This window comes from Bufo gargarizans, chromosome 4 (assembly GCF_014858855.1).
Source record: "Bufo gargarizans isolate SCDJY-AF-19 chromosome 4, ASM1485885v1, whole genome shotgun sequence".
Classification (NCBI taxonomy): domain Eukaryota; kingdom Metazoa; phylum Chordata; class Amphibia; order Anura; family Bufonidae; genus Bufo; species Bufo gargarizans.
In genome coordinates, this window is record NC_058083.1 from 312,497,830 (window position 1) to 312,520,729 (window position 22,900).

Sequence of the window (22,900 nt, forward strand, 5' to 3'; positions counted from 1 at the left end):
ATCACTTTTTTATTACCTTTTTTTGGGAAGTAAGGTGGGCAAAATTTCAATGTCATCATAGTTTTTTATTTTAAATTTTATAGATCAGGTCGTTACGGACGCGGCAATACCAAAAATGTGTAGGGAATTTCATTTTTTTCATTTTTAATCAGTGATAAATGTATTTTTTGATTACTTGTTTTTCACATTTTTTTACTTTTTTTTTTTACCCAGACCCACTTCTTGAAGATCCAGTGGGTCTGATGTCTGTATAATACAGTATAGTACACTATATAGGGTACTGTACTATATTTTACTTACACTTTGTCTGAACAGATCTATGCCTTTAGCACAGATCTGTTCAGCACCATGGACAGCAGAAGGCGTCCTGTTGCCATGGGAACCTTCCCCGTCTGCCACAACTTCTCAGACAGGGAAGGGTAAGGATGGGGGCTGTCTGGGGGCTCTCTCCCTCTCCATCGGGGGGCTGCAAAGGCACAGCAGCCCCCCAATGGGAGAGGGAGCTCCCTGAGCTGTTAACCTTTTCCATACCGCGGTCCGTACGGACCGCGGTATGGAAAGGGTTAAACGGCTGACATTGCATCACAGATGTCAGCCGTTTATACCAGGTTGTCAGCAATGTGCTGACACCCTGGTATACCCACTTGCCACCAACGATTATTCAAGGGGAGGCGGGCGGGGGATCGTGATCCCGCCTCCCGCACCGCCCGCAACCCTCCCCCTGCACCTCCCGCCGCCATAAAATCATTCAGGGGTGCAGGGGGGGTTGAAACATATATATTTTGGGCATTATAACGTTTCTGATCCCCGCGGTCAGGGACCGCGGGGATCAGAAACTGCAAAAAGCGCATCAAACTGCAGGTCTGAATTGTTGCAATCGGTCACAGGACCCCCCCGCGCATTTAGCCTAGGTGCCTGCTCAATGATTGTTGCGATCGGTCACGGGACACCCCCCTCCCCCCCCGCGCATTTAGCCTAGGTGCCTGCTCAATGATTGGCCGGGCGGCAGTGATCGGAACAACACATGACGTACCGGTACGTCATGTGTCCTTAAGTACCAGGACATCATGACGTACCGGTACGTCATGTGTCCTTAAGAGCTTAATATTATTACATTCCAGACATACATCCAGTCCCCTCTTGAACTCTTTTAGTGAATTCACTATCACTTTGTCAACCCTGGGATACAGACAAAACGTTTCTGCTTGATTTTATGGCACACTTTCTGTAAAGTCCGTCCAATAAAGGATTCACTGGAGATGTTGCCGCTACCTCTCTTTATTTGCTATACTGTCGACTGCTCAGGATCTGCGGTCGTGGCTCGGCTTTTTCATTACCGGTGTGGCCATTTATGTCAGTGGGTGCTGCTCTACAAGTGTCTATCTCCTCAGACAGAGAGTCCCTTAGCCTCACTGCTCTGAGAATAGAAAATCCTCTTCTATATTTGTGTACAAACCTTTCCTCCATACACAAAGGATGTCCTCTCATCATAGTCACAGTTATAACCCTAAATTTGATCATCTTTCTGTGTATTATAGTCCACCTATTCCAGGTATTACTTTAGTTGCCCTCCTCTGAACCCTCTCCAGCTCTTCTATGCCTGCCTTGTTCACAGGAACCCAGAACTGTACACAGTACTCCATGTGTGGTTTGACTAGTGATTTGTAAAGTGGCCTTGGCAGCAGCTGCCTGACACTAGTTTCTACAGCTTAGTTTTCTGTCCACTAAAAGTCCTTTTCCATGTCAGTGTTACCCAGTGTTTTACCATTTAGTATGTACGGGTGACATGTATTATTCCTTCCCCTGTGCATAACCTTACATTTGTCAGTGTTAAACCTCATTTCATTTAACTGCCCAAGCCTCCAATATATCCAGATCCATCTGTAGCAGTATGCTGTCTTCTTTCACACTTCGGTCCTACTGTACTAACAAGCTCTTCCATAAGCCCCCATTAGTATTCAACCTTTAAGACACACTGACATTTTCCCCCCACTTTTGGGTTAAAAAGTGTGCCTTATAGGACTAAAAACATGGTAGTTTTATTTGTCATGAGCAGGAGATAAATATTGACCAGGGCAAGCCATGTGCAGCACCCCCTGACAGTGGCCATGCCCCTTTTTATAAAATTACACTCAACATAACCAATAGTAACACTATATAAAGGTCAAATACCGCCTTACTGTGGCAACAAATTACCATTAGGCTTGAGCAAATCGACCTTCGGACCATGGATCGTTTTTAAATATGTAGATAATTATATATACAGTAGTAATTAACTGAAGTCTCGCGCAGCTTCGAGCGAGATGAAGTTTGGCTCCACAGACCCCATACATACAGCATTAAAATGTAAGTATGTGAAAGAATCAACTTCGGATCTATGATCCAGAGATCGATTTGCTGAATTATAGTTACCACCATACTGATGATGAACAAAAAACACTATACCGAAACCAACATTACTAAAAATAATGCTATATGAGACAAATAATATACAAATAAACAAGACCATGAACATATACAGGTATTACCACCATTACAGTGACTGAATATTACACCTGATTATGCATACAATATACTATACAAAGACCAATATTACCACCATACTGTGTCCCTACAGTGTTACATACCAGTTCTACACATCTCTGGAAGCTCTTGAATAATTAAAATTGCATAATTTAAATTCACACTTCAAGGTGTATCATTCTAAACCTCGGAGTGTGTAAAAGCCTAACAAAGATAATACATTGCAGGTATTTACATTATTGTTTGGTAACCACTTAAAAGAGCTTCTTCCAAATATATAGTTTTTCCTTGAGGGCCCTGTGTGTGGTATGGACAAGGCATGTGAATGAATATGCAATTAGTCACCTGTCCTCAGTCATCAGCCCTGCTGCTCCTCTTCCTGTTACTGTATTCTATTTCTGTCATTCCTTTCCTGTCTGCTTCAGCAGCTAAGCGGCTGGCTGTGATGTTAATGACTTTAGAAACTGGTCCCATCAGTACTACGTAGGATTCAGTTCCTTCAATTCAGAAGAACTCCACTGGACATCAAGTCTAGTTTCTCATGCGTATGAAAGCAGTAGACAACATAAAGTTCGGGATATATATATATACAGTATATATATTTATATATATATATTCCAATTTTCATAGCACAGAATTACTAGCTTGCACAATTATAACTATAATCATTATATATTGCCACTGCCAACATGTTCTGCAGCTCTTTACAACTGGGGAAAGACAAATGGAGAAGGACCAGAGCTTACAATCTATGTATTCAATTATAAAATAGAACTACATAGTGTATCCATATTTAGAGAGTCTTAGTATAGTATGCCGAATATAGCTGAATCAGGCTACATGAACAGGACAGAGAAAATAAAATTCTGTTAAAAACTGACACACTCAGTTTGTCATGGCCATTTTTTAACCATTTGTGCATTCATTTTCCGCCTGTCTGTCTGTCTTTTTTTGATGACTGTTTTGCATCCATATTTAATGTCCATTAAAATTAATTTTCATAGTCTTTTTTTTTTTTTTTTATAAAATCCCAACCCTTGCAGTTCCCTCAGTATACATAATGTCCCCCATAATGGTCCCTAGTAATATTAATGTCCCCATAGTTGCCCCAGCTGTAATAATGTCCCCCATAGTGGCCCCCACAGTAATAATGCCCCCCATAGTGACCCATAATGTCCCCCATAGTGTCCCCAATGTCCCCTATACTGGTCCTCAGCTAGGGCATGTCTGGCTGTGAAAACAGTCCTGATTTTGACTTCCAAACTGTATCAGGAAAACTGGCCCTTATTAAAAAACTATGTATAGAAATATTTCTTACCAGTTCTCCACACAAATTTTACATGAAAGCCTGAAGGACTCCTTTTAATATTTCTGCTATGGTTCCTCCAATTTCACATCCCTGCTTCATTTAGGTAAAATGGACACACTGTGCATAGGAGTCAACAGGCATTTTACTTAAATGAAAGAAGGTGGTTATGCAATTGGAGGAACCATGGCAGACACATTCTGTATTTACTGTTACATTTTTACAGAGACCCTAAGGGTGGTTTTAAATGAACTCTTTGGGTCAATATGCAGAGTGCACAAACTTAGAAGGTGGCTCCTAAGGATTCAAAGAGAGAATTTTTTTTTTTTTTGCACGAGACCAAACATAGCAGTGGAGGTTTTATTAATTCTATCCCAAATTTAGACAGGATATATCTCAACTTAAGTGATGTACCGTGTATGATAAATTTGGATCCCCTTGCAAGACATCTTAGATAATTATTTTATTACTATACCACTTCTTGGACGGCTTACTATATTACAGTATTTTGAGCTAAAAATTGGTGTTCACCATTGATAAATCTGTTTTTTAGGAATCCTTATAGCTTCACCCCTTTTTCTAGATCTATTACCTATTATTCAAGGGCAAATAATAATAACAATAATAAACATGGAGCACCACAGCTGTCTGATATATACCGCTCCCTCCCAAATTTGCCATTTATAGAACTGATTTCTATTTAGGGCATCAATATTTGAACTTTGCATGGTTTGAGATTGTATTTAGGTAAATTGTTAGGTCATCACCATAAAATGAGGTTGTCATGAGTTTCCTAAAGTCTTAAGGGATTGCATTACACAGGGAAATTAGATGAAAAACTAGAACACCTACTTCTCTTTGATGCACTGTAGATAGTGAGACTGCAGCATGCTCTTAACATATCTAATGATCTACAGTACCTCTGTCCTCATGCCAAAGGCTTCTAGGCTTCAAAGCAACAAGGGCATAGCTAGAAAGGCCTTACAGGGCATGTGCCTCTAGTCTTAGGAGGCAGGTGGTATGGCAAACTTGATCTTTGGCCCACCTAATGGATCCATGTTTTCAATGGGTCTGTGGTCCGTCCTTTGTGTACATAGTCTATTATTTTGTGGAACAGACATACGGATGCAGAAAGCTACTAGATCCAAAGTTGATTTGTTCAAAACTTTGCTGTACAGAGATTCACGTCCATATAGTATTTAAATCTATGGCCCCGGGGAGGCAAATTTGTTATCACCGAAGTCTTGCTGGACTTCAGTGAATAACTTTGAGATTTGATTTTTCAGCTTTAAAACAATTTTTTATATTTTTTATATTTTAAGGTAAGTATAAACATACAAAGTAACCTAAAGCCCCAAAAAGGGTTGAGTTTACTGAAAGCAGAGTAAGTCATTTGAGACTTTTTTTCCAGCCCAAATAAAGGATCTGATATGCTGGTTAAGGGTTGTATAAAATGATTTTGGTACAGGGATAGGCAGAACCTGTTGCAAATATGTCAGCCTGGGTAGTATAAGTGATGTAACCATATTCTTCCTACCGAACCAGAATAATATAGATGAGTTAAATGTGGAGAGTTGTTCTATAATTGATTGTAAGAGAAGGATATAATTTAATCTAAAAAAAAAGCCTCGGGATGTGGACCTCTCTTTACTCCTAGATAAGTAATGAATGGGGTATCCCAGTTAAAGGGGGATATAGCTCTCAATTAGTTTTTAACTGGATCAGGAAGATTAATGTTTAGTACGTGAGATTTGTTCATATTTATTTTAAAATTTAAGTAAAGACCAAACTGTTCTAAGATGTGATATATGTAGGGTAAAGCTTTTTTTTTAGGGTTGGAGGACATAATGAGTAGGTCTTCTGCGAATGCTGCTGTTTTATGATCTTGACTATTTATCCTAACTCCCTCTATCGTCCTCTCCTCTCTAGTCGCTTGTAGTAAGGTTTCCATGACTAGTACAAACAGGAGAGGGGATAGGGGACACCCCTGTCTAGTGCCGTTCCAAATTTTAAATGGGTGCTGAGACAGAGTTATTTATAATGACAGAGGCTGAAGCATTTGTATATAGGGAAAAGATGGCTTTAATAACTGGATCTGGAAGCCCAAATGCTGCCAATACCTCACCAATATACTTCCAGCTAACCCTATCAAATGCCTTCTCAGCATCAGTACTGAGAAGGACCAGAGGGAACTTAGCTCTCCTGGAATGATATATGGCATTAAAGACCTTTGCTGTATTATCCATGCCCTCTCTTCCTTGTACAAAGCCAACTTGGTCTTTGTGTATCAGCAAGGGGAGAAGATAGGAAAGGAGGTTGGCCAGCATCTTGGCTAATAATTTAAAATCTAAGTTCAGTAGGGATATTGGGCAGTAGTTTGCGCAATGAGACCTATCCTTTTCTTTCTTGGGAATCGGCGAGACATGAGCTCTTGTCATATCCACTGAAAGAGGAGTTCCAGATAAGGAACTGTTGCATACTGAAAGAAAATAAGGTCCTAGAGTTTTATGAAAGGTGCGGTAGTTGCTGTCTCTAATTTGTCTAGGGTGAAATGAGTCTAGGCTTAGGGTTTGAGTGTCTGATAAAGTTTTCAAAGACAGGGAGCTAAGAAAGGAGCTCACCAGCTCTAGTGTGGGAGAAGGGTCCTGATTTGCTAATTCAGATTATATAAGGAATAGTAAAACTTTTGGAACTGAGAAGCAATGGCTGAGATAGTGAAGACCTCTCCCCCATCAGGAACCTGAATCTTGTGGATATAATTATGAGATCTCCACTGTTTGATGTATTTCATCATAAATTTAGATGCCTTGTCTCCATGGGCATAATATTTCAATTGGGAGTGAAGGTAATATTTTGCTGAGGCATTATTTAGTAGGTTTTTAACTGATCCTCAAAGTGTAGTGAGTTCAGTGAGATATATATCTGATAAAGACTGCTTATGCAAGGTCTCCAGACGTTGAATTCAGGAGAGCAGTGTGTCTATCTTGGCTTTCCTCTCCTTCTTAACTCTAGCCCCTATGCTTATAAAGTGTCCCCTCATATAGGCCTTGTGTGTGTCCCACACTACATGTGACAAAGTCTCTGGGAGGGAATTAAGGGAAAGAAATTCCTCCAATAATGTTTGTGTGCGGGTTAGGGGCTCTCCAGGGGATATAAGTTGTTCATTCAGTCACCACCTAAATGCCTGAGGTTCTAAGTTTGGTGCTGAGATGGTAAGAAATACAGGAGCATGATCTGACAGATGCATGGTTCCCATATGAGCCCTAGTACAAAGCTGAAGGTGTTCTTTAGTAATAAACAAATAGTCAAGTCTCTGATAGGACCCATGCATTGATGAAAAGAAAGTATATTCAAACCCAGAGTGATTAAAAAGTCTCCATACGTCACAAAGGAACCAGCTATGTAATCTTTTCTTAAGGTATTTAAGAGCTTTAGCAGAAATCGCTGATTTTTTTGAAGTAGAATCTAATTTTGGTTTCAGTGTGAGGTTGAGATCTCCTCCCAACACCACCACCCCCTCTTTATTCTGTTCTAGCTGAGAAAGCAACTTGTCAATCCAGGTAATTTGGTTTACATTGGGAACATAGACGTTGATAAAGGTGTAAATGTGGTTGGATATAATCCCTTTGAGTAGAATATATCTCCCCTCTTTATCTTGAACATGTGACAAGTATGTGAATGTGAGGTTCTTCCGGATTCCGATACTCACACCCATGAAGGTCTAAGGAATCCGCACCGCAGTGATACCATTGTGAAAAGATGGAATGGGAAAGGTTAGGATATCTATCAAATTTAAAATGTGTTTCTTGAAGCATGAGGACCGAACATTTCTCCTTTTTTAAGTAGGAGAAGATCTGGCTGTGTTTCGATGGGGAATGGAAACCCTTAACATTAAAGGAAGTTACACATATGTCAGCCATAATTTGGGAGAAAGGTCACTGTAAAATGGAAAAAGCAATAATGTAACCTGGGGAGAAATTTAAGCGGCATGCAGCAATACTTAGCCTCCCAGGGTGGAGCACCGGAATTTCCCAAAAGGCCCAATTCCCTCTGGTTGTAGATCAAATGGAGATAGCTGTACCTGTCATTTAAAGAAAAACAGTGAACATAAAAACTAAAACCAACAAAGTAACTTGTAGTGAAACTAGTTAGTATCATATTATCAGAGCAATAAAGGGCAAATACCATTACAGGGGTAAGGGTAAAACCATAGATAAATCCCCCTTTTACTTGACGGGTCTTGGACCTCACTATATCTTTGGGAATTCAGAATTCCCTTCCCCCCCCCCAAAGAGCTCAAGAAAATAAAGAAATAGGTGTAAGCATAATCGGAGGAAGGGGATGCCATATATGAGTTATATATCTAGGTTTAAGAAATATAATATGATAGAAAAAGCAAGAATTGTCTAAATTGAAGGTTTAAATGGCGGAAAAATCAGAACTTTAGAAAGAGCAGTTAAATAGCATGAACGCCATTGTCACAGCGATAAGTCTCTTGGAGACTTGTTTCTTGGGTAACCATGTCCGTCCTCAGGCATCTGTGAATGGTAACCTTCTTGGTGTTGAACTTGTAGCCCTTCTCTTGTTTTTTTGGGGCCTTGGAGTGTGACCTTGTTCCCATGGCGTAAAAGTAGGTAGCTCTTGAAGTGTAGATAAATCCTGGGCCATCTCCCAATTTTCAATCTGCAGTGGTGAGATCTTGAGGTGATTATACACCTTCTCCAGGTCGTTGTAAGACGTGATAGATAGACGTCATCCCTCATAAATATAGGATAGACCGAAGGGGAAAGACCATCTGTATAAAATCTTTTGAGAGCGCAGCCAATCTGTGAGCGGTTTAAGCGCTCCTCTTTTTTTCATTGTGTATTGCGCTAAATCCTACTAAATTGTGATGGTGTTGTCTTCCCATAATATAGTAGGAATATTCCTAGCACTGTTGATAATTGCCTCTTTGGTCGAAAAGTGCAGGAATTTTCAAATGATATTACGAGGCGGCTCAGAAGGTTAAAGCATTGGAAGCAATGCCCTGTGTGCAGATCTGGACTATTGTATTAGGTATGTCCCCAGGGGCCACTGATTCCGAGATACCTCTGAAGTGCATATTCTCCTGGTCTTCAAGTGCTGTGTACAAGGAGTTGATATGGGTCTTACAGTGAACCAAGGAGGTGGATACTGCGCTTTGATGTGTTATAATTGCTGTATGCGCCTCTTCTAGGGATTCAACTCTCTTACCTATATGGTGCACGTCTTCTCTAATGGCCGTTAGGTCTGAGCTTAAAGGCTCTTGAGCATCTGCCAGCACTTCCTTTAGAAAGGACATCAATATCGGGAGGCTATCAGCTCCTGGGGATTCTTCCATACCTCGATCCACTCCAGTAACTGTTTGCTGTTTGAGACCTGAGGCGAGTGGTGTGCCACTCGCCATCTTGGAATCTCTTTCCACGTATACAGCGGCAGCTTTCTTTATGAATTTCTCCATCTCACCGGCTTGATTTGTATTTTTATCAGGACCCTGAGGGTCAGTAGGTTTGGGGACAGCGATTTTGACCATAGTTGGTTTCTCAGACTTGCTAAAGTAGGCTATGAGGGATTAAGTCGTTGCAGAGCCGTGCTTCACACAGCCATCATCAATTTTAAAACAGGTTCCAAAGTTAGATCCAGTACTAAGATACCAGCCGGTACCAAAATCGACTTCGGATCCATTTTATAACCCTTTCAGCCCCGAAGTTTTTTTGGGCGTTTTTGTTTTGCACTCCCTGCCTTCCCAGAGCCATAACATTTTATTTGTCTTATTTTTTTTATTTCTGAGGGACAAGTTGTGCTTTCCAATGCCACCATTTAATATTGCATATGATGTAGTGGGAAAAATTCCAAATGGAGTGAAATTGCAAAAATAAAAGCAATTCCACCACAGTTTTACGAGTTTTTCATTTACGATGTTCTATGTACAACAAAACTGACCAGTTACTTTTATTCTACAGGTCAGTACGGATCGAGCGATACCTTATATGTATAGTTTTTCTTGGATTTTGATAAATAAAAGTGGGAAAAAAATCTGTATTTTTATGTCACCATATTTTGACCCCTATAACTCTTTTGCAATTATGTGTACGAGCTCTATGGGGGCTCATTTTTTGTGGGGCAAATTTAAATTTTTATTTGTAAACTTTTTTTTGGGCACTTTTTATAGTTCCCATAGGGAACTACAGCATGCAATCATTAGATTGCTATTATCATAGACTCCAATCGATAGCTGAAAAATCGATAGCTGAAGTTATTCTCAACAGACTTCAGTGATAACTCTGTTTACCTTGCTGGAGCCCATACATTTTAATGCTCCCGTCTCTGTAAAGCTTGATTCGCTCAACACTATCTTTTCCACAAAGAGATAGAAAATGTCCTACACTCGTCCAAAGAGCAGACCCATTGAAGTCAATGGGTTCATTTGTCCAGATGCAGCATGGACCACATCCCTATTTTGTGCATCTGTGACTTGCACACTGTAAAACGGATATGGTCAAGTGCATAATGCCTAAGGCAAAGATACAATGCCACACACTCTGAATTTCCAAAAAGAAACATTCTACCATGAAATCCCAGTTCTCCTTCTTAGGCCTCTTGCACATGACCATATGGCTTTTTCAGTGTTTTGCGGTCCGTTTTAATCGGATCCGTTTTTCCATTTTTTGTTTCAGTAGTTTTTCCGTTTCCATTCCATTTTTCTGTTTGGTTTCCATTTTTTGCGGATCGCAAACGGAAACGGTGTCATGGCATATACAGTATACAGTAATTACATAGAAAAATTGGGCTGGCCATAAAATTTTCAATAAAGGTTCTGCAAAAACGGAACGGATATGGAAGACATACGGATGCATTCCGTATCTGTTCCGTCTTTTTTTTTATAGCCCCATTGACTTAAATGGAGCCAAGGAACGTGATTTGTAGGCAATAATACGACATGTTCTATCTCAGAATGGAATAGAAATACGGACACGGAATACATATGGAGTACATTCCGTTTTTTTGCGGACCCATTGAAATGAATGGTTCCGTATACGGACTGTATACAGAAAGCAAAGAAAAATGGAACGGAAACAGATTTTTTATTTTTTTTGCGTGCAAGAGGCCTTAGAATGTGGGTGTTCCATGGATTAATAATAGTTGTGCAATGACAAATATGACCATGCTAATTGTGGAGAGGTGCAGAATTTTAGAATGATAGATTTCTGCTTTGCCTACGGATAATTCAAAGCAGAAAACTTTTCAGTGCAGCCATTATAATTTCAGACTTTCATCTGGGTTACATAAAGGCTTATCTCTGCCTTCGAATATGAAACCTCCATAATTGCAATTCAATTGATATTTTTCTCCTAAATGTATCAATTTACACCTCTTACTAAGATAGTATAATATAATTTTGTGTTATACAATTCATTTAGATATGTTACAATTAATCTGGCTTTTGGTGAGTTTCAGACACATAATATGTATTTGCCTAATAAATATTGCAGTAAAATATATGGCATCTGCCAGCTTTTTACTAAAAAGTTCTGTTACCAGTCAACTGTAACAAAATGCAAGATATTTCAGAGAGTTAATTAGGAATTTAGCTCCAGGCATTATGTTCCAGAATCTACTGTACTTCATCAACGTGGAACATTAATATTCTCACTGTCTGAAATTCAGTAGCTGCTCCATTAAAATCTTTCGCCATTATCAAGCACTCATTCAGCACCTTCATTCAATGTCTCTCTGAATACCTGCCTTTAGGACATTATAAGCTATTTCAGTATTAACCCATAGATATTCAGCCTCAAGTACCGCATGCCCAATTCTTGGTTTGAGGAGACACTTAGAACATTTGGTGGGTGGTGGCGATCTGTAAATGCATTATTGTCTCTTACGTCACACATTAATATAAAGCTAAGTCATATTTACTATTTTAAACCCATCTGAAAGATCTTCAAACATTCTCAAAAACATAAGTTTTATACATTCCTGCTTAATGAATTTCAGATCTTGGAAACTTTGAAGAGTTTGGTATGGATTTGATTAAAGGGAAAATAAATGTGATGGTAGCTAATAAAGAATTAAAATGTACCTCCAATTACAGAAAAACTATTACAGAAACAATTAGAGTGTTGGAATGTGTGAGGATCATTTTTCTAAATTCATAGAATAGCATACTCTGATTAACATAGAAGTATGGATCAGCTGTGGTCTATGTCAGTGTTTCCCAACCAGTGTGCCTCCAGCTGTTGCAAAACTACAACTCCCAGCATGCCTGGACAGCCTTTGGCTGTGCGGGCATGCTGGGAGTTTTAGTTTTGCAACAGCTGGAGGAACACTAGTTGGGAAACACTGGTCTATGCTATGGACAGCTCATATGAATGCACTAGGAGACAGCTTGTCCTACTACTCTTGTCTCCTGTGCTCCTGTATCCTGTAGGTGAGCTAGCACAGTTTTTTCTAGTGCCGGGGTCAGGTACTCCAGCTGTTGTGAAACTACAATTCCCAGAACATCTTTTGAGGAACAACTAAGCAAGTATGTACACAGGGAGTTGTAGTTTCACAACATCTGGAGTGCCATAGGTTGATGACCCCTGCTCTACTAAATACAGGAGCCTAGAGACGGAGGAGAACGATCTGTCTCCTAGTACATAGATATGAGAAGCTCTCAGTACAAACCAATCTGTTATAGAGTAGAATATGCTATACAACAGGGATGTCAAACTCGTGGCCCTCCAGCTGTTGCAAAACTACAACTCCCATCATGCCTGGGCATACTACAGCTATCAGGGAATGATGGGAGTTGTAGTTTTGCAACATCTGGAGGGCCATGAGTTTGACATCCATGCTATACAACATACTATATTTAGAAAGAAAACTATTATTTTGCACTTTCTTGGACACTAATCATTTTTCTATTGGAGGTAAACAATGACCAACATGGTAAATGACACCGGCTTATGTATTCTGTCCTTGGACTCTATCAATAGAATATATGAAAATGTCTTACTCTACTTAGTGTTTTGTACAGTATTTACAGTACTTAGCGTGGAACCAGTTGGGGCATCAAAGCCGGCATAAAGCATAGCTTGCATCCTGTCAATTCCTCTCTGGCAGTCATCAGTATATTTCTGGCTCATTGAAGTGGTATTCATTTCTGAAGCTCACTCTTCATACTTTTGCGACTGTTCTCGACTGGCAGAATCACTTGCATATATTATCTAAGTTATTTATTACATTATGAATTCTTTGAATTATTTGTGTTCTTTAGGTGTGCTAATGGGTATTTTGGCCAACCTTCACTACCGGGAGGATCCTGCCAACCATGCCAATGCAATGACAACCTCGACCTTTCAGCCCCAGGCTGTTGTGACAGTAAAACGGGTGAATGCCGTATATGTAAGCCAGGTGTGACTGGAGAATATTGTAATAAATGTTCAGAAGGATATTTTGGAAATGCACTTGGGCCAAGTAGCTGTCAACGTGAGTATCTACTCTCTGCTTGTTTGTATTCTTGATAAAATATTGAACAATAGACATAAAGTGGTTACCAATCGATTAGAATTTTTTTTTTTTCCCCAGAAACAACACTACTCACAATGGCCATATTCATTTGAGCTGCAATACCAGATATAGCTCATGGACAGGAGTGGTGCTGTTTCTGGAAAAAAAGCAGATCCTGGACGACCCTTCCAATATATATTTTAAATCTACATGTGAGGATTCACTAGGCTCTTCCAAAAGGTTACATTACATTTTACATTATACGCTCTGTAATAGTTGCCTAGTTCATTATAATTTAGCTTTGCTAGCTGAAAGAACAATCTACACACATAAATAGAACAAACTATAAAAAATAGGTAGCTTTTGTTTATCAAATTAATAAACACACAAAAAAGCATTTCAGATTTCCACTTTAATTGAATGTTTTTGTGACACAGAAAAGTTGGACAGATGCTTGCAAAAGGCAGATTGTCTGTAATCAATCAAGTTGCCATGATATATACAGTATATATGGACTGCATCATAACCATGGACATGTCCAGTTAGAGATTAATCAATTTCTGCATCATTCTAACTTGGTGTAGTTTGATAGAATTATAACCATCACTGACCAACTCTTCAGAATACTTCTGAAGCTGTGGAATGTGTGGCCAACTTTAGAAAAGTGACAGAAGAGAAAAAGCAAGCATAATATGTCATTCTGCATTTCTGTTGAGTTGGATGTCAAACCTCATAGTCACTTGTTCTACTGTAGATTATGGGATATGTGAAAAACTAAGCTTAAACAATAGCTTTGTAAATAAGTGATTAAAATACATGTTCATATACAGCATCAGTTATATCATATAAGGTAGAGAAATAGTCACTTAACTCAGGTCAGATTTTGGGAATTGCAATGGGCAGTGGGCTTGGACCCATTGTGACAACTAACTGGTTTGGCTTTGGGCTAAACCTAAGGGTGTTGTCCTGTAGGTCCCCTGGTATTCATGCTTTAACCCCTATACAGGGATCTGCAGGGGAGCCACCAGGCCACTACCTCTTAGAATAGCCCAGGTATAGTTGGCAGCTGACCATGGGGGTCAGAGATAATGCTGCAATGCACTGAAAGAGCAGACAATAATCATAATCAGATCAGACAGCAGTGTTTGTACCCATGAAGCAAATCCGAGGTCTGGGCATGCAGAATTCTAGCATATGCGTAAAACAAATCCAAGGTCAGGGCAGGCAGCAGAGGATGAGCGTTGGTAAGCAGGAAGACTCTGTATATGGCTAGATAGACAGAAAAAAAAAATCACACCTTCACTAGGACTAACAAACATTAGAATATCTAAGCTCAGGCAAAGGGGTAGAACAAAGTTCCCAGAATAAATAGGAGGGTTGATCAGCACCATAGTGAACAGCTGACCTTTGCAGTCCAACAGAGAAGTTTCACTGAATACTAGTTCCAATACATGCAGGGTGATTAGAGTGATGCCCACTTCAGTCTGGGATAGTAGGGCAGCAGCAGACATAGGTCACATAGATCTAAAGTAAATGTGTTCAAATACTTCAATGTCAATGTTGTTTCCATAAATGTATTGCCTGCATAGAGCCAAGCTTCGTCTAGCCCGAAGTCGTGCATTATGACTTGGGGGGGTCATGGGGCGGGTTCACAAACTATATTTTAAGCTGGGTAAATAATTCATTGATGTTAGCATTTTAAGCTCTCCAGGGGGAAACTAATCTGTGGATCATTTTGTCTCACAGCATGCAACTGTAACATCAATGGATCTACATCCACGGTTTGCAATCTTCAGACAGGACAATGTGAGTGCAGAAGTAATGTGAAGGGTCGCCAGTGTGATGAGTGCTTGGTAAGTTTCTAGATACAAGAAGTAGAAGTATTAATATAATGCAAATAAGAAGGGGGAAATGACTGATAACATTTTGTAAATTTTGTCTGAATCCTAATCTATTTCCTTGGTGACAAAGACAGGGGTACTCTACATATATATTCAGGGGCAGACTGGCCATAGACTCTACAGGGAAATTCCAAAGTGGGCCGATGCCCAGGGAGCCACCTGAGCCCTCCTCATGGCCACTGGCCGGGTACATAACGATCAGATGTTCTAAATTAAATAATGCTAAGAGCATCAGGTACTCAGGACAGTGATACAGCTGAATTCTGTCATTGCCAGCCTTTTGTGTTGCACTGTGGTATTTGACTCTGCTGGGGCGGTATTTTGTGCTGCACTGTGTTATTGCTGGTCATGCTTCCTTATGTTGTTTCTACCTACTTGTGTTGGCCCTGATTACTTGTGTTGGCCTGCCTTCTGTTAATCTGGACTGTATTACAATATGGGGGCACTTTTAGTTTTTCCCAGGCCCATTTTATATTCCCAGTTCGCACCTGTAGATATTAGATAGATAGATAGATAGATAGATAGATAGATAATTAGACAGATGGATAGTAGATAGACCTTCGGCACTCGAACTGTTGTAAAACTACAATTGCCAGCATGCTCTGTTCTTTTCAAGGGTTGCCTACCCCTGGATAGATAGATAGATAGATAGATAGATAGATAGATAACTATTCTTATCTATCTATCTATCATGTGAAATGCCATACCTGTCCATTGTCCTACATGTAGTTTTGGGAGATTCTTAAAAGGGTTGTCCGGGTTCATTTCATATCCACATTTTCACCGTCAACACTGCTAAGCGGAAGCCTCCGCCTAGCAGTGTGAAAATATAAACAAACAAGCTCTTGCCCTACACGATCCAGTGCTCTATGAGATGCTTCCCTCTGGATGGACTCCTGCTGCAGGAGGGGGGATACCCTCGCTGCTACATCTTGGCACATCTGCATCTCATGCTGCCCTGGCTTAAACTGACTAGACACTTTCTGCTGCCCCTCCCTTGGTAGGAAATGGGAATAGCCCAGTTTTGCCCAAAAGGGGGAGAATGGAATGGTAAGTTCCATTGTATCTAAAGATCTTTCTGCCTTATATCTGCTGCCACCTACTGATGAACCTGGCACATTACATGTGCAAAACAGTTTCAGAGCAATATTATCAATGACCAATGTGAAGGACTTGGAATAAATACAAGGATGACAGTAGCAGAAATGGTAATACCATTACATGAGCATAGTGTAGAAACCAGATATTCCACATTTCAGGGAATTTTAGACAATTCCCATTCTACCAGGGAGTGTGTGCTCTGATTCTTAAAGGGGTATTCTCATCTTCCCTTTTCATACTTACCTTCCTTGAGCGAGGCGTTCACTTCCTGGACTCTTCTCCCGGCCGGGCTTGCGCAGAAGACTGAAGATTTTCTCCCGGCCGGGCCGCTCAATGACCTGAATATGCACGCCGCCGCGCATGCGCCCTGGTGACTTATTCCTGGCCTGTATAGTACAGAGCCAGCGTGCGCATTCGTGGCTCTGTACTATACTGGCCAGGAAGAAGTCATCATGGCGCATGAGCGGCGGCGTGCGCGTTCAGGACATTGACGGGAGAGAATCTTCAGTCTTCTTTGCAAGCGCAGCCCGGCGGGATCCGACAGGAGAGGTGGCCGTAACCAGGGAAGACCAAAGACAACATCAGGTAAGAGGGGACTTATTTTCTAAAAAAAAGGATGGGAATTAGGTAATAAAATGTATTTAGAAAAATGATCACTGTCAAATCACTAACAGATTTAACAGTGATCATTAAGATGAGAATACCCCTTTAAGTTACTTTTTACCATTTACCCAGTGTAGGGGTTGTGGATATAAGTATCCAGCTGCTAAATGCATAATGTGTTTGGCCCTCGGTGTACAATATATAGGCCCATCCATATTCCTTACATGAAGTTACCCCAGCAGCTCACAAGCAAATTACGGGAAAAATAGTGGTGCACAATGCGTTCTGCAGAGAATTGTGCTTTACTTATGCACACTAGTGTTGATCGAGTATGCTCTGCCAAACACTAGTCTCCTCCCCGCACATTTCTTCGCTGCTACACAGCCAATAAATGTGCAGGGAGGTACTGGCACGCACTGTAATGCTGTAGCCATGTTGGCTACTGGCATTACAGTGATTGGCTAGCCGGAACGGTCATTGGGTGCTATAATGCACCCGATGACACATGTTCGGCTCAGTTTTAGTCAGGGAGAGCTGAGCATAGGAACGGAAAGACAGTGTAGGGAGTTTTATTGGAAGATTTTTATTACAAAAACTTTTCAGAGACCCAAAAGTTCTTTTAAGGACTATTGTGTGTGACAGCAGCAATATATGTTTGTAGAGCAACCTGCACTAAATTGCTCAGTCTTAGGCCTCATTCAGACGGCCGTATGCTGTCCGCAAAAATGCGGATCCGTTTTTTTGCGGACAGTTCAGCATGTCCGTAAAAAAACGGATAGCATTCAGTATTTTTGCGGACCCATAGACTTCAATGGGGCCATGTCCTGATTTTCACGGACAAGTATAGGACATGTTTGATTTGTTTTGCGGAACCGTGGAAAAGAAAAGGGCCCCATAGAAGTGAATGGGTCAGCATCTAATCCGCAAAAAAACGGATCTGCATTTTTGCGGATAGCATACGGCCGTCTGAATGAGCCCTTAGGAAGAGCCATGCATAGGAAGGGACAGAGTGTAGAGAGTGTTATTGGAAGATTTTTATTAGAAAAACTTTTCAGGGACCCAAAAGTCCTTTTAAGAACTATTGTGTGTAACAGCAGCAATATATATTTTTAGCACATCCTTCGCTAAATAGTGTCTAATAGGCTGCTGTTTACAGTTAAATTATCCGTGCCACATCTGCTGTGTAAAGTGTGCGCATCCTTAAAATATCAGTGACTTCCAGGATACTTTTTCTGTAGACAGTGTCTGCTGCGGACAGTTAAATTATCCGCTCCACATCTGCGGGATATCTCCTGTGTGAAGTTTCCACACCCCAAATACCTTAAAAAAATTTTTTGCATATGTACTTCCAACTCCTACACTACTGTACGTGTGACATACTTTCAAGCATATATCACATTTAAAATTAAGAAGGCGAGCAGTAAGGAATGGGGAAGTGCTGTGTTGCTAATGGTGCACGCAGAGGCAATGGCCCTGGGCGCATTGAAACTGTGCCTGCTGCCAGAGCACAAGAAACACTATACCTAGCTTCATGTCCCAGTTTGAAGGGCGGTGCAGGACATTACTCTTGAAGTCAGACCAATGCGACCAGGTGGTCGGTTGGATTGCAGCAGATAATACTTCCAGTCGGTTAAGCACCACCCTGTCTTCCACCAAGTCCAGTCTTTATACTACTTTCTCCCACCATAGAGTGTCTGGGCAAACAAGTGATCCCACACTCGGATATTCCGAGGACCACTTTTCCTCACTATTCCTTGATTTGGCCCTCTCGCCAAGCACGCTTGAAGAGGGACAGATCTTGTGCCCTGATTCCCAAACTCTTGAGCATCCACAGCCACAAGAAGATGACTGTGGCAAACAGAAATTACTGTTTAATGAGGTGTATGATGATGAGACACAGTTTCCAATAACTCAATAGCAATTACTGTCTCAAGAGGTTGAGGAAGAGGATGAGACACAGTTGTCAATCACTGAGGTTGTGGTTAGGTCAACAAGTCAGGCGGAAGAGCAGAGTGAGGAAGTGGAAGAGGAGGTGGCAGACAATGAAGTCACTGACCCAACCTGGGAAGGTGGAAAGCCGAGCGAGGACAGCAGTACAGAGGGGGAGGGATCAGCAGCACCGAAACAGGCTGGAAGAGGCAGTGGGTGGTAAAAGGGAGAAGGTGGGCCACACCAAATAGGCCCTCAACTGTTCCACGGAGCCCCCCCTTGCGGAAATCTCCCTTGCCAAGGGGTAGGTGTTCCGCAGTATGGCGCTTTTTTTAGGAAAGTACGGATGACAAAAGAATTGGAATTCACAATCTGTGCCATACAAAAATGAGCAGGAGCGCGAACACCAGCAAGCTCACCACAACCAGCATGATCCGGCACATGGCATCAAAGCACCATAAGAGGTGGGCCAAACACCTGGGTTGAAAATCTGTGTCTGCAGGTCACACCACTGCCTCCTCTTCCCCGTGTTATGTGGTGGAAAATCCCCTTTCCAAGATGCAGGCTCGGATGCCTCCTGCCCTACACCTGAACCTTCGCAAGCACCATCGGCGACCACATCCACTTCTGTGTCCCAGCGCAGCGTACAAATGTCCTTGCCCCAGTCATTTGAAGGCAAGCGCAAATACCCATCCGCCCACCCACAGGCCATAGCACTAAATGCACATCTTTCCAAATTACTGGCCCTGGAAATGTTGCCATTTAGGACACTGAGGCCTTCCGCAGTCTAATGTCGGCTCCCTTCATGCATTACATAGTCCCCAGCCGCCACTATTTTTCAAGGTGTGCCTTGCCAGCCTTACACCAACATGTATCCAGTAACTTCACGTGTGCCCTGACCAATGCAGTTACTGGGAAGTTCCACTTAACCATGGACACATGGACAAGTGCATTCGGCCAGGGATGCTACATTTCCCTGACGGCACACTGGGTGAATGTTGTGGAGGCTGGGAGTGAGTCGTAACCTGGGATGGCCCAGGTGTTACCGACGCCAAGGATTATTGCGGGCCCTACGTCAATTAGAGTTTCCGCCAGCACCTACATTAGTGGCTCCAAACCCCACTTCTCCTTCTCCTCTGCCTCCTCCTCCACTTCCACCTCCGAATTATCTGCGTGCTGCACCAGTCAGTCATCAGTCGGTAGCTGAAAGCAGTGTAGCACTGCAGTGGTGAAGCGGCAACAGGCGGTGCTGAAGCTGATATGCTTAGGGGACAAACAGCACACCGCCGCAGAGCTGTGGCAGGGATAAGAGAACAGACTGAGCTGTGGTTCTCACCACTCAACCTAGAACTAGGCATGGTTGTGTCTGATAATGGCCGTAACTTGGTGGCGGCTTTGGAGCTCGGCAAGCTCACACACATCCCATGCCTAGCCCACGTCTTAAACTTAGTGGTTCAGTGGTTTCTAAAAACCTACACCAATTTGCCTGAGCTACTGGTGAAGGTGCTCCGGGTGTATGCAATGCTGCAGCAGCACTTGAAATTGCCAGCTCATCGGCTCTTGTGCGACGTGAGCACGCGCTGGAACTCCATGTTCCACATGTTGGCCAGGCTTTGTGAGCAGAGGGCAGTAGTAGAATACCAGCCGCAACATGGCCATTGCCTTTCCAGTTAGCTTCCGCTATTCACAAGCGTAGTGTGGGCATGGATGTCTGACCTCTGTGAGGTTTTAAGAAACTTTGAGAAATCAACACAGATGGTGAGCGGCGATAACGCTATTATCAGCGTAACCATCCCACTTGTGCGTCTACTCAAACGCTCGCTGCTCACAAGTAAGGGCGACACTTGTGAAGAGTTGGAAATAGGGGAAGACATTACACAGGGTAATAGCAAGACCACCTTCAGTTCGTCTTCTCAGTGCGAATTGGACGATGAAGAGGAGGACGAGGAGCAGGAGACGGTTCCCTCCGCTATAGAGGGTAGTACCCATGGAAGTTTAATTCCATCGGTTTAGCGTGGGTGGGCAGAAGTGGAGGAAGAGGATTAGGGGATTGAGAGTGATCCTCCTGATGAGAACAGCAGTGGCACACATGGCTGACTTCATGTTAGGCTGCCTTTCCCGTGACCTGCGGGTTATACGCATCTTAAACAACACGGATTACTGGTTGTTCACCCTTCTCGACCCCCGCTACAAAGAGAACGTCTCATCTTTCATTCCTCTGGTGGAGAGAACGAGCAAAACAGTGCGATACCAGAAGATCCTTGTTGAAAAATTGCTCCAAAAATTCCCATCTGACAACGCTGGCAGCAGAGTCCGTACTTCCTTGGCCAACCGAGAAGGGGAGACAAGGGGAACACACAGCAGTTCCAACAGAGGCAGGGCAACACTCTCTAAAGCCTTGGACAGTTTCATGACACCCCGCCAGGACCCTTACCCTGATGCGAGGCCTAGTGTCACAAGGAGGGAAGAATTTTGAAAGATGGTGAAGGAGTGCATAGCAGACCGTGTCAGCGTCCTCAATGATCCCTCAGTGCCTTACAACTACTGGGTGTCCAAGCTGGACACGTGGCACGAACTGGCGCTCTTGGAGGTGCTGGCCTGCCCTGCCACCAGCGTTTTGTCTGAGCGAGTATTTAGTGCTGCTGGTGGCATTATAACAGATAAGCATATCTGTCTGTCAACTGAAAATGCTGACAGGTTGACTCTTATAAAAATGAACAAGGCCTGGATTGACCATGACGTCTTGACTCCACCAGAGGAAAGTTGATGAACATAAAGGCACTTTAAATGTGTTGTTTATAATGTACTGAATACACTGTATTCTAATGCACCCTTTCCCCCACAACCAAGGGTATATGGTTGAATCTTCTTTTTCTCATCCTCCTTTTCCTCTTCCATCATATCAACATGCTTATTCATCGCATATAATTCCCTTGCATATATGCACTTTGCATATAGTGTTTTACAGGGTCAGCTCAGCTGCAGCCCCCCATATATAATTTTTTACAGGGTCAGCTATCAGGCCCTCACCTACAATGTTTTACAGGGTCAGCACTCCTGAAGGCCCTCACATATAATTTTTTTTGAGGGTCAGCTCACCAGCAGGCCTTCACCTACAATGTTTTACAGGGTCATCTCACCAGCAGGCCACCGCATATAGTTTTTTAGAGAGTCAGCTCACCAGCATGCGCGCACCTAAAATATTTTATAGGGTCAGCTCACCAGCAGGCCCTCGCATATAACTTTCTTTATAGGGTCAGCACACCAGCAGGCCTTCACCTACAATCTTTTACAGGGTCAGCTCACCAGCAGGCCTTCACCTAAAATCTTTTACAGGGTCAGCTCACCAGCAGGCCCTCGCATATAACTTTTTACAGGGTCAGCTCACCAGCAGGCCCTCACCTACAATCTTTTACAGGGTCAGCTCACCTGCAGGCCCGCACCTCAATTCTTTTACAGGGTCATCTCACCAGCAGGCCCGCACCTCAAATCTTTTACAGGGTCAGCTCACCAGCAGGCCCTTGCATATAATGTTTTACAGGGTCAGCTCACCAACAGGCCCTCGCATATATTTTATTTTACATAGTCAGCTCACCAGCAGCCTTTCACCTAAATTCTTTTACAGGGTCAGCTCACCTGAAGGCCATTGCATATAATTTTTTATAGGGTCAGCTCAGGTCAGCTCACCAGCAGGCTTGCACCTAAAATCTTTTACAGGGTTAGCTCACCTGCAGGCCCGCACCTAAAATCTTTCACAGGGTCAACTTACCTGCAGGCCCGCACCAAAAATCTTTTGCAAGGTCAGCTTACCTGCAGGCCCTCACCTAATTATACCTAATAGGTAATTTGCGCCGCGCATGCTGCCTTGCTTGGATGTGGTAGTTGTAGCCATTTCTCAGGCTCCCTCTGTGGAATCGAACTATGATTCCCCATTACACGTGGTCACCATGGTTTGCGCTGAAAATAACATAGAAAGTTGATAGGGCAGACATTCGAATGGATCTTCGCCGTCACGGGGATGTGC

At 42.3% G+C, this 22,900-nt stretch overlaps 1 protein-coding gene across 1 annotated transcript in view; it reads left to right on the forward strand.

Moving 5' to 3' along the window:
- The window catches only part of LAMA2 (laminin subunit alpha 2), a 772,405-nt gene that overhangs the window by 355,130 nt on the left and 394,375 nt on the right, over positions 1-22,900 (forward strand). Inside the window, exons 17-18 of the mRNA XM_044291170.1 lie at positions 13,110-13,321; positions 15,089-15,195. Of these exons, the coding sequence (XP_044147105.1) occupies positions 13,110-13,321; positions 15,089-15,195 (319 nt within the window). The remainder of the gene's footprint in view (positions 1-13,109; positions 13,322-15,088; positions 15,196-22,900) is intronic.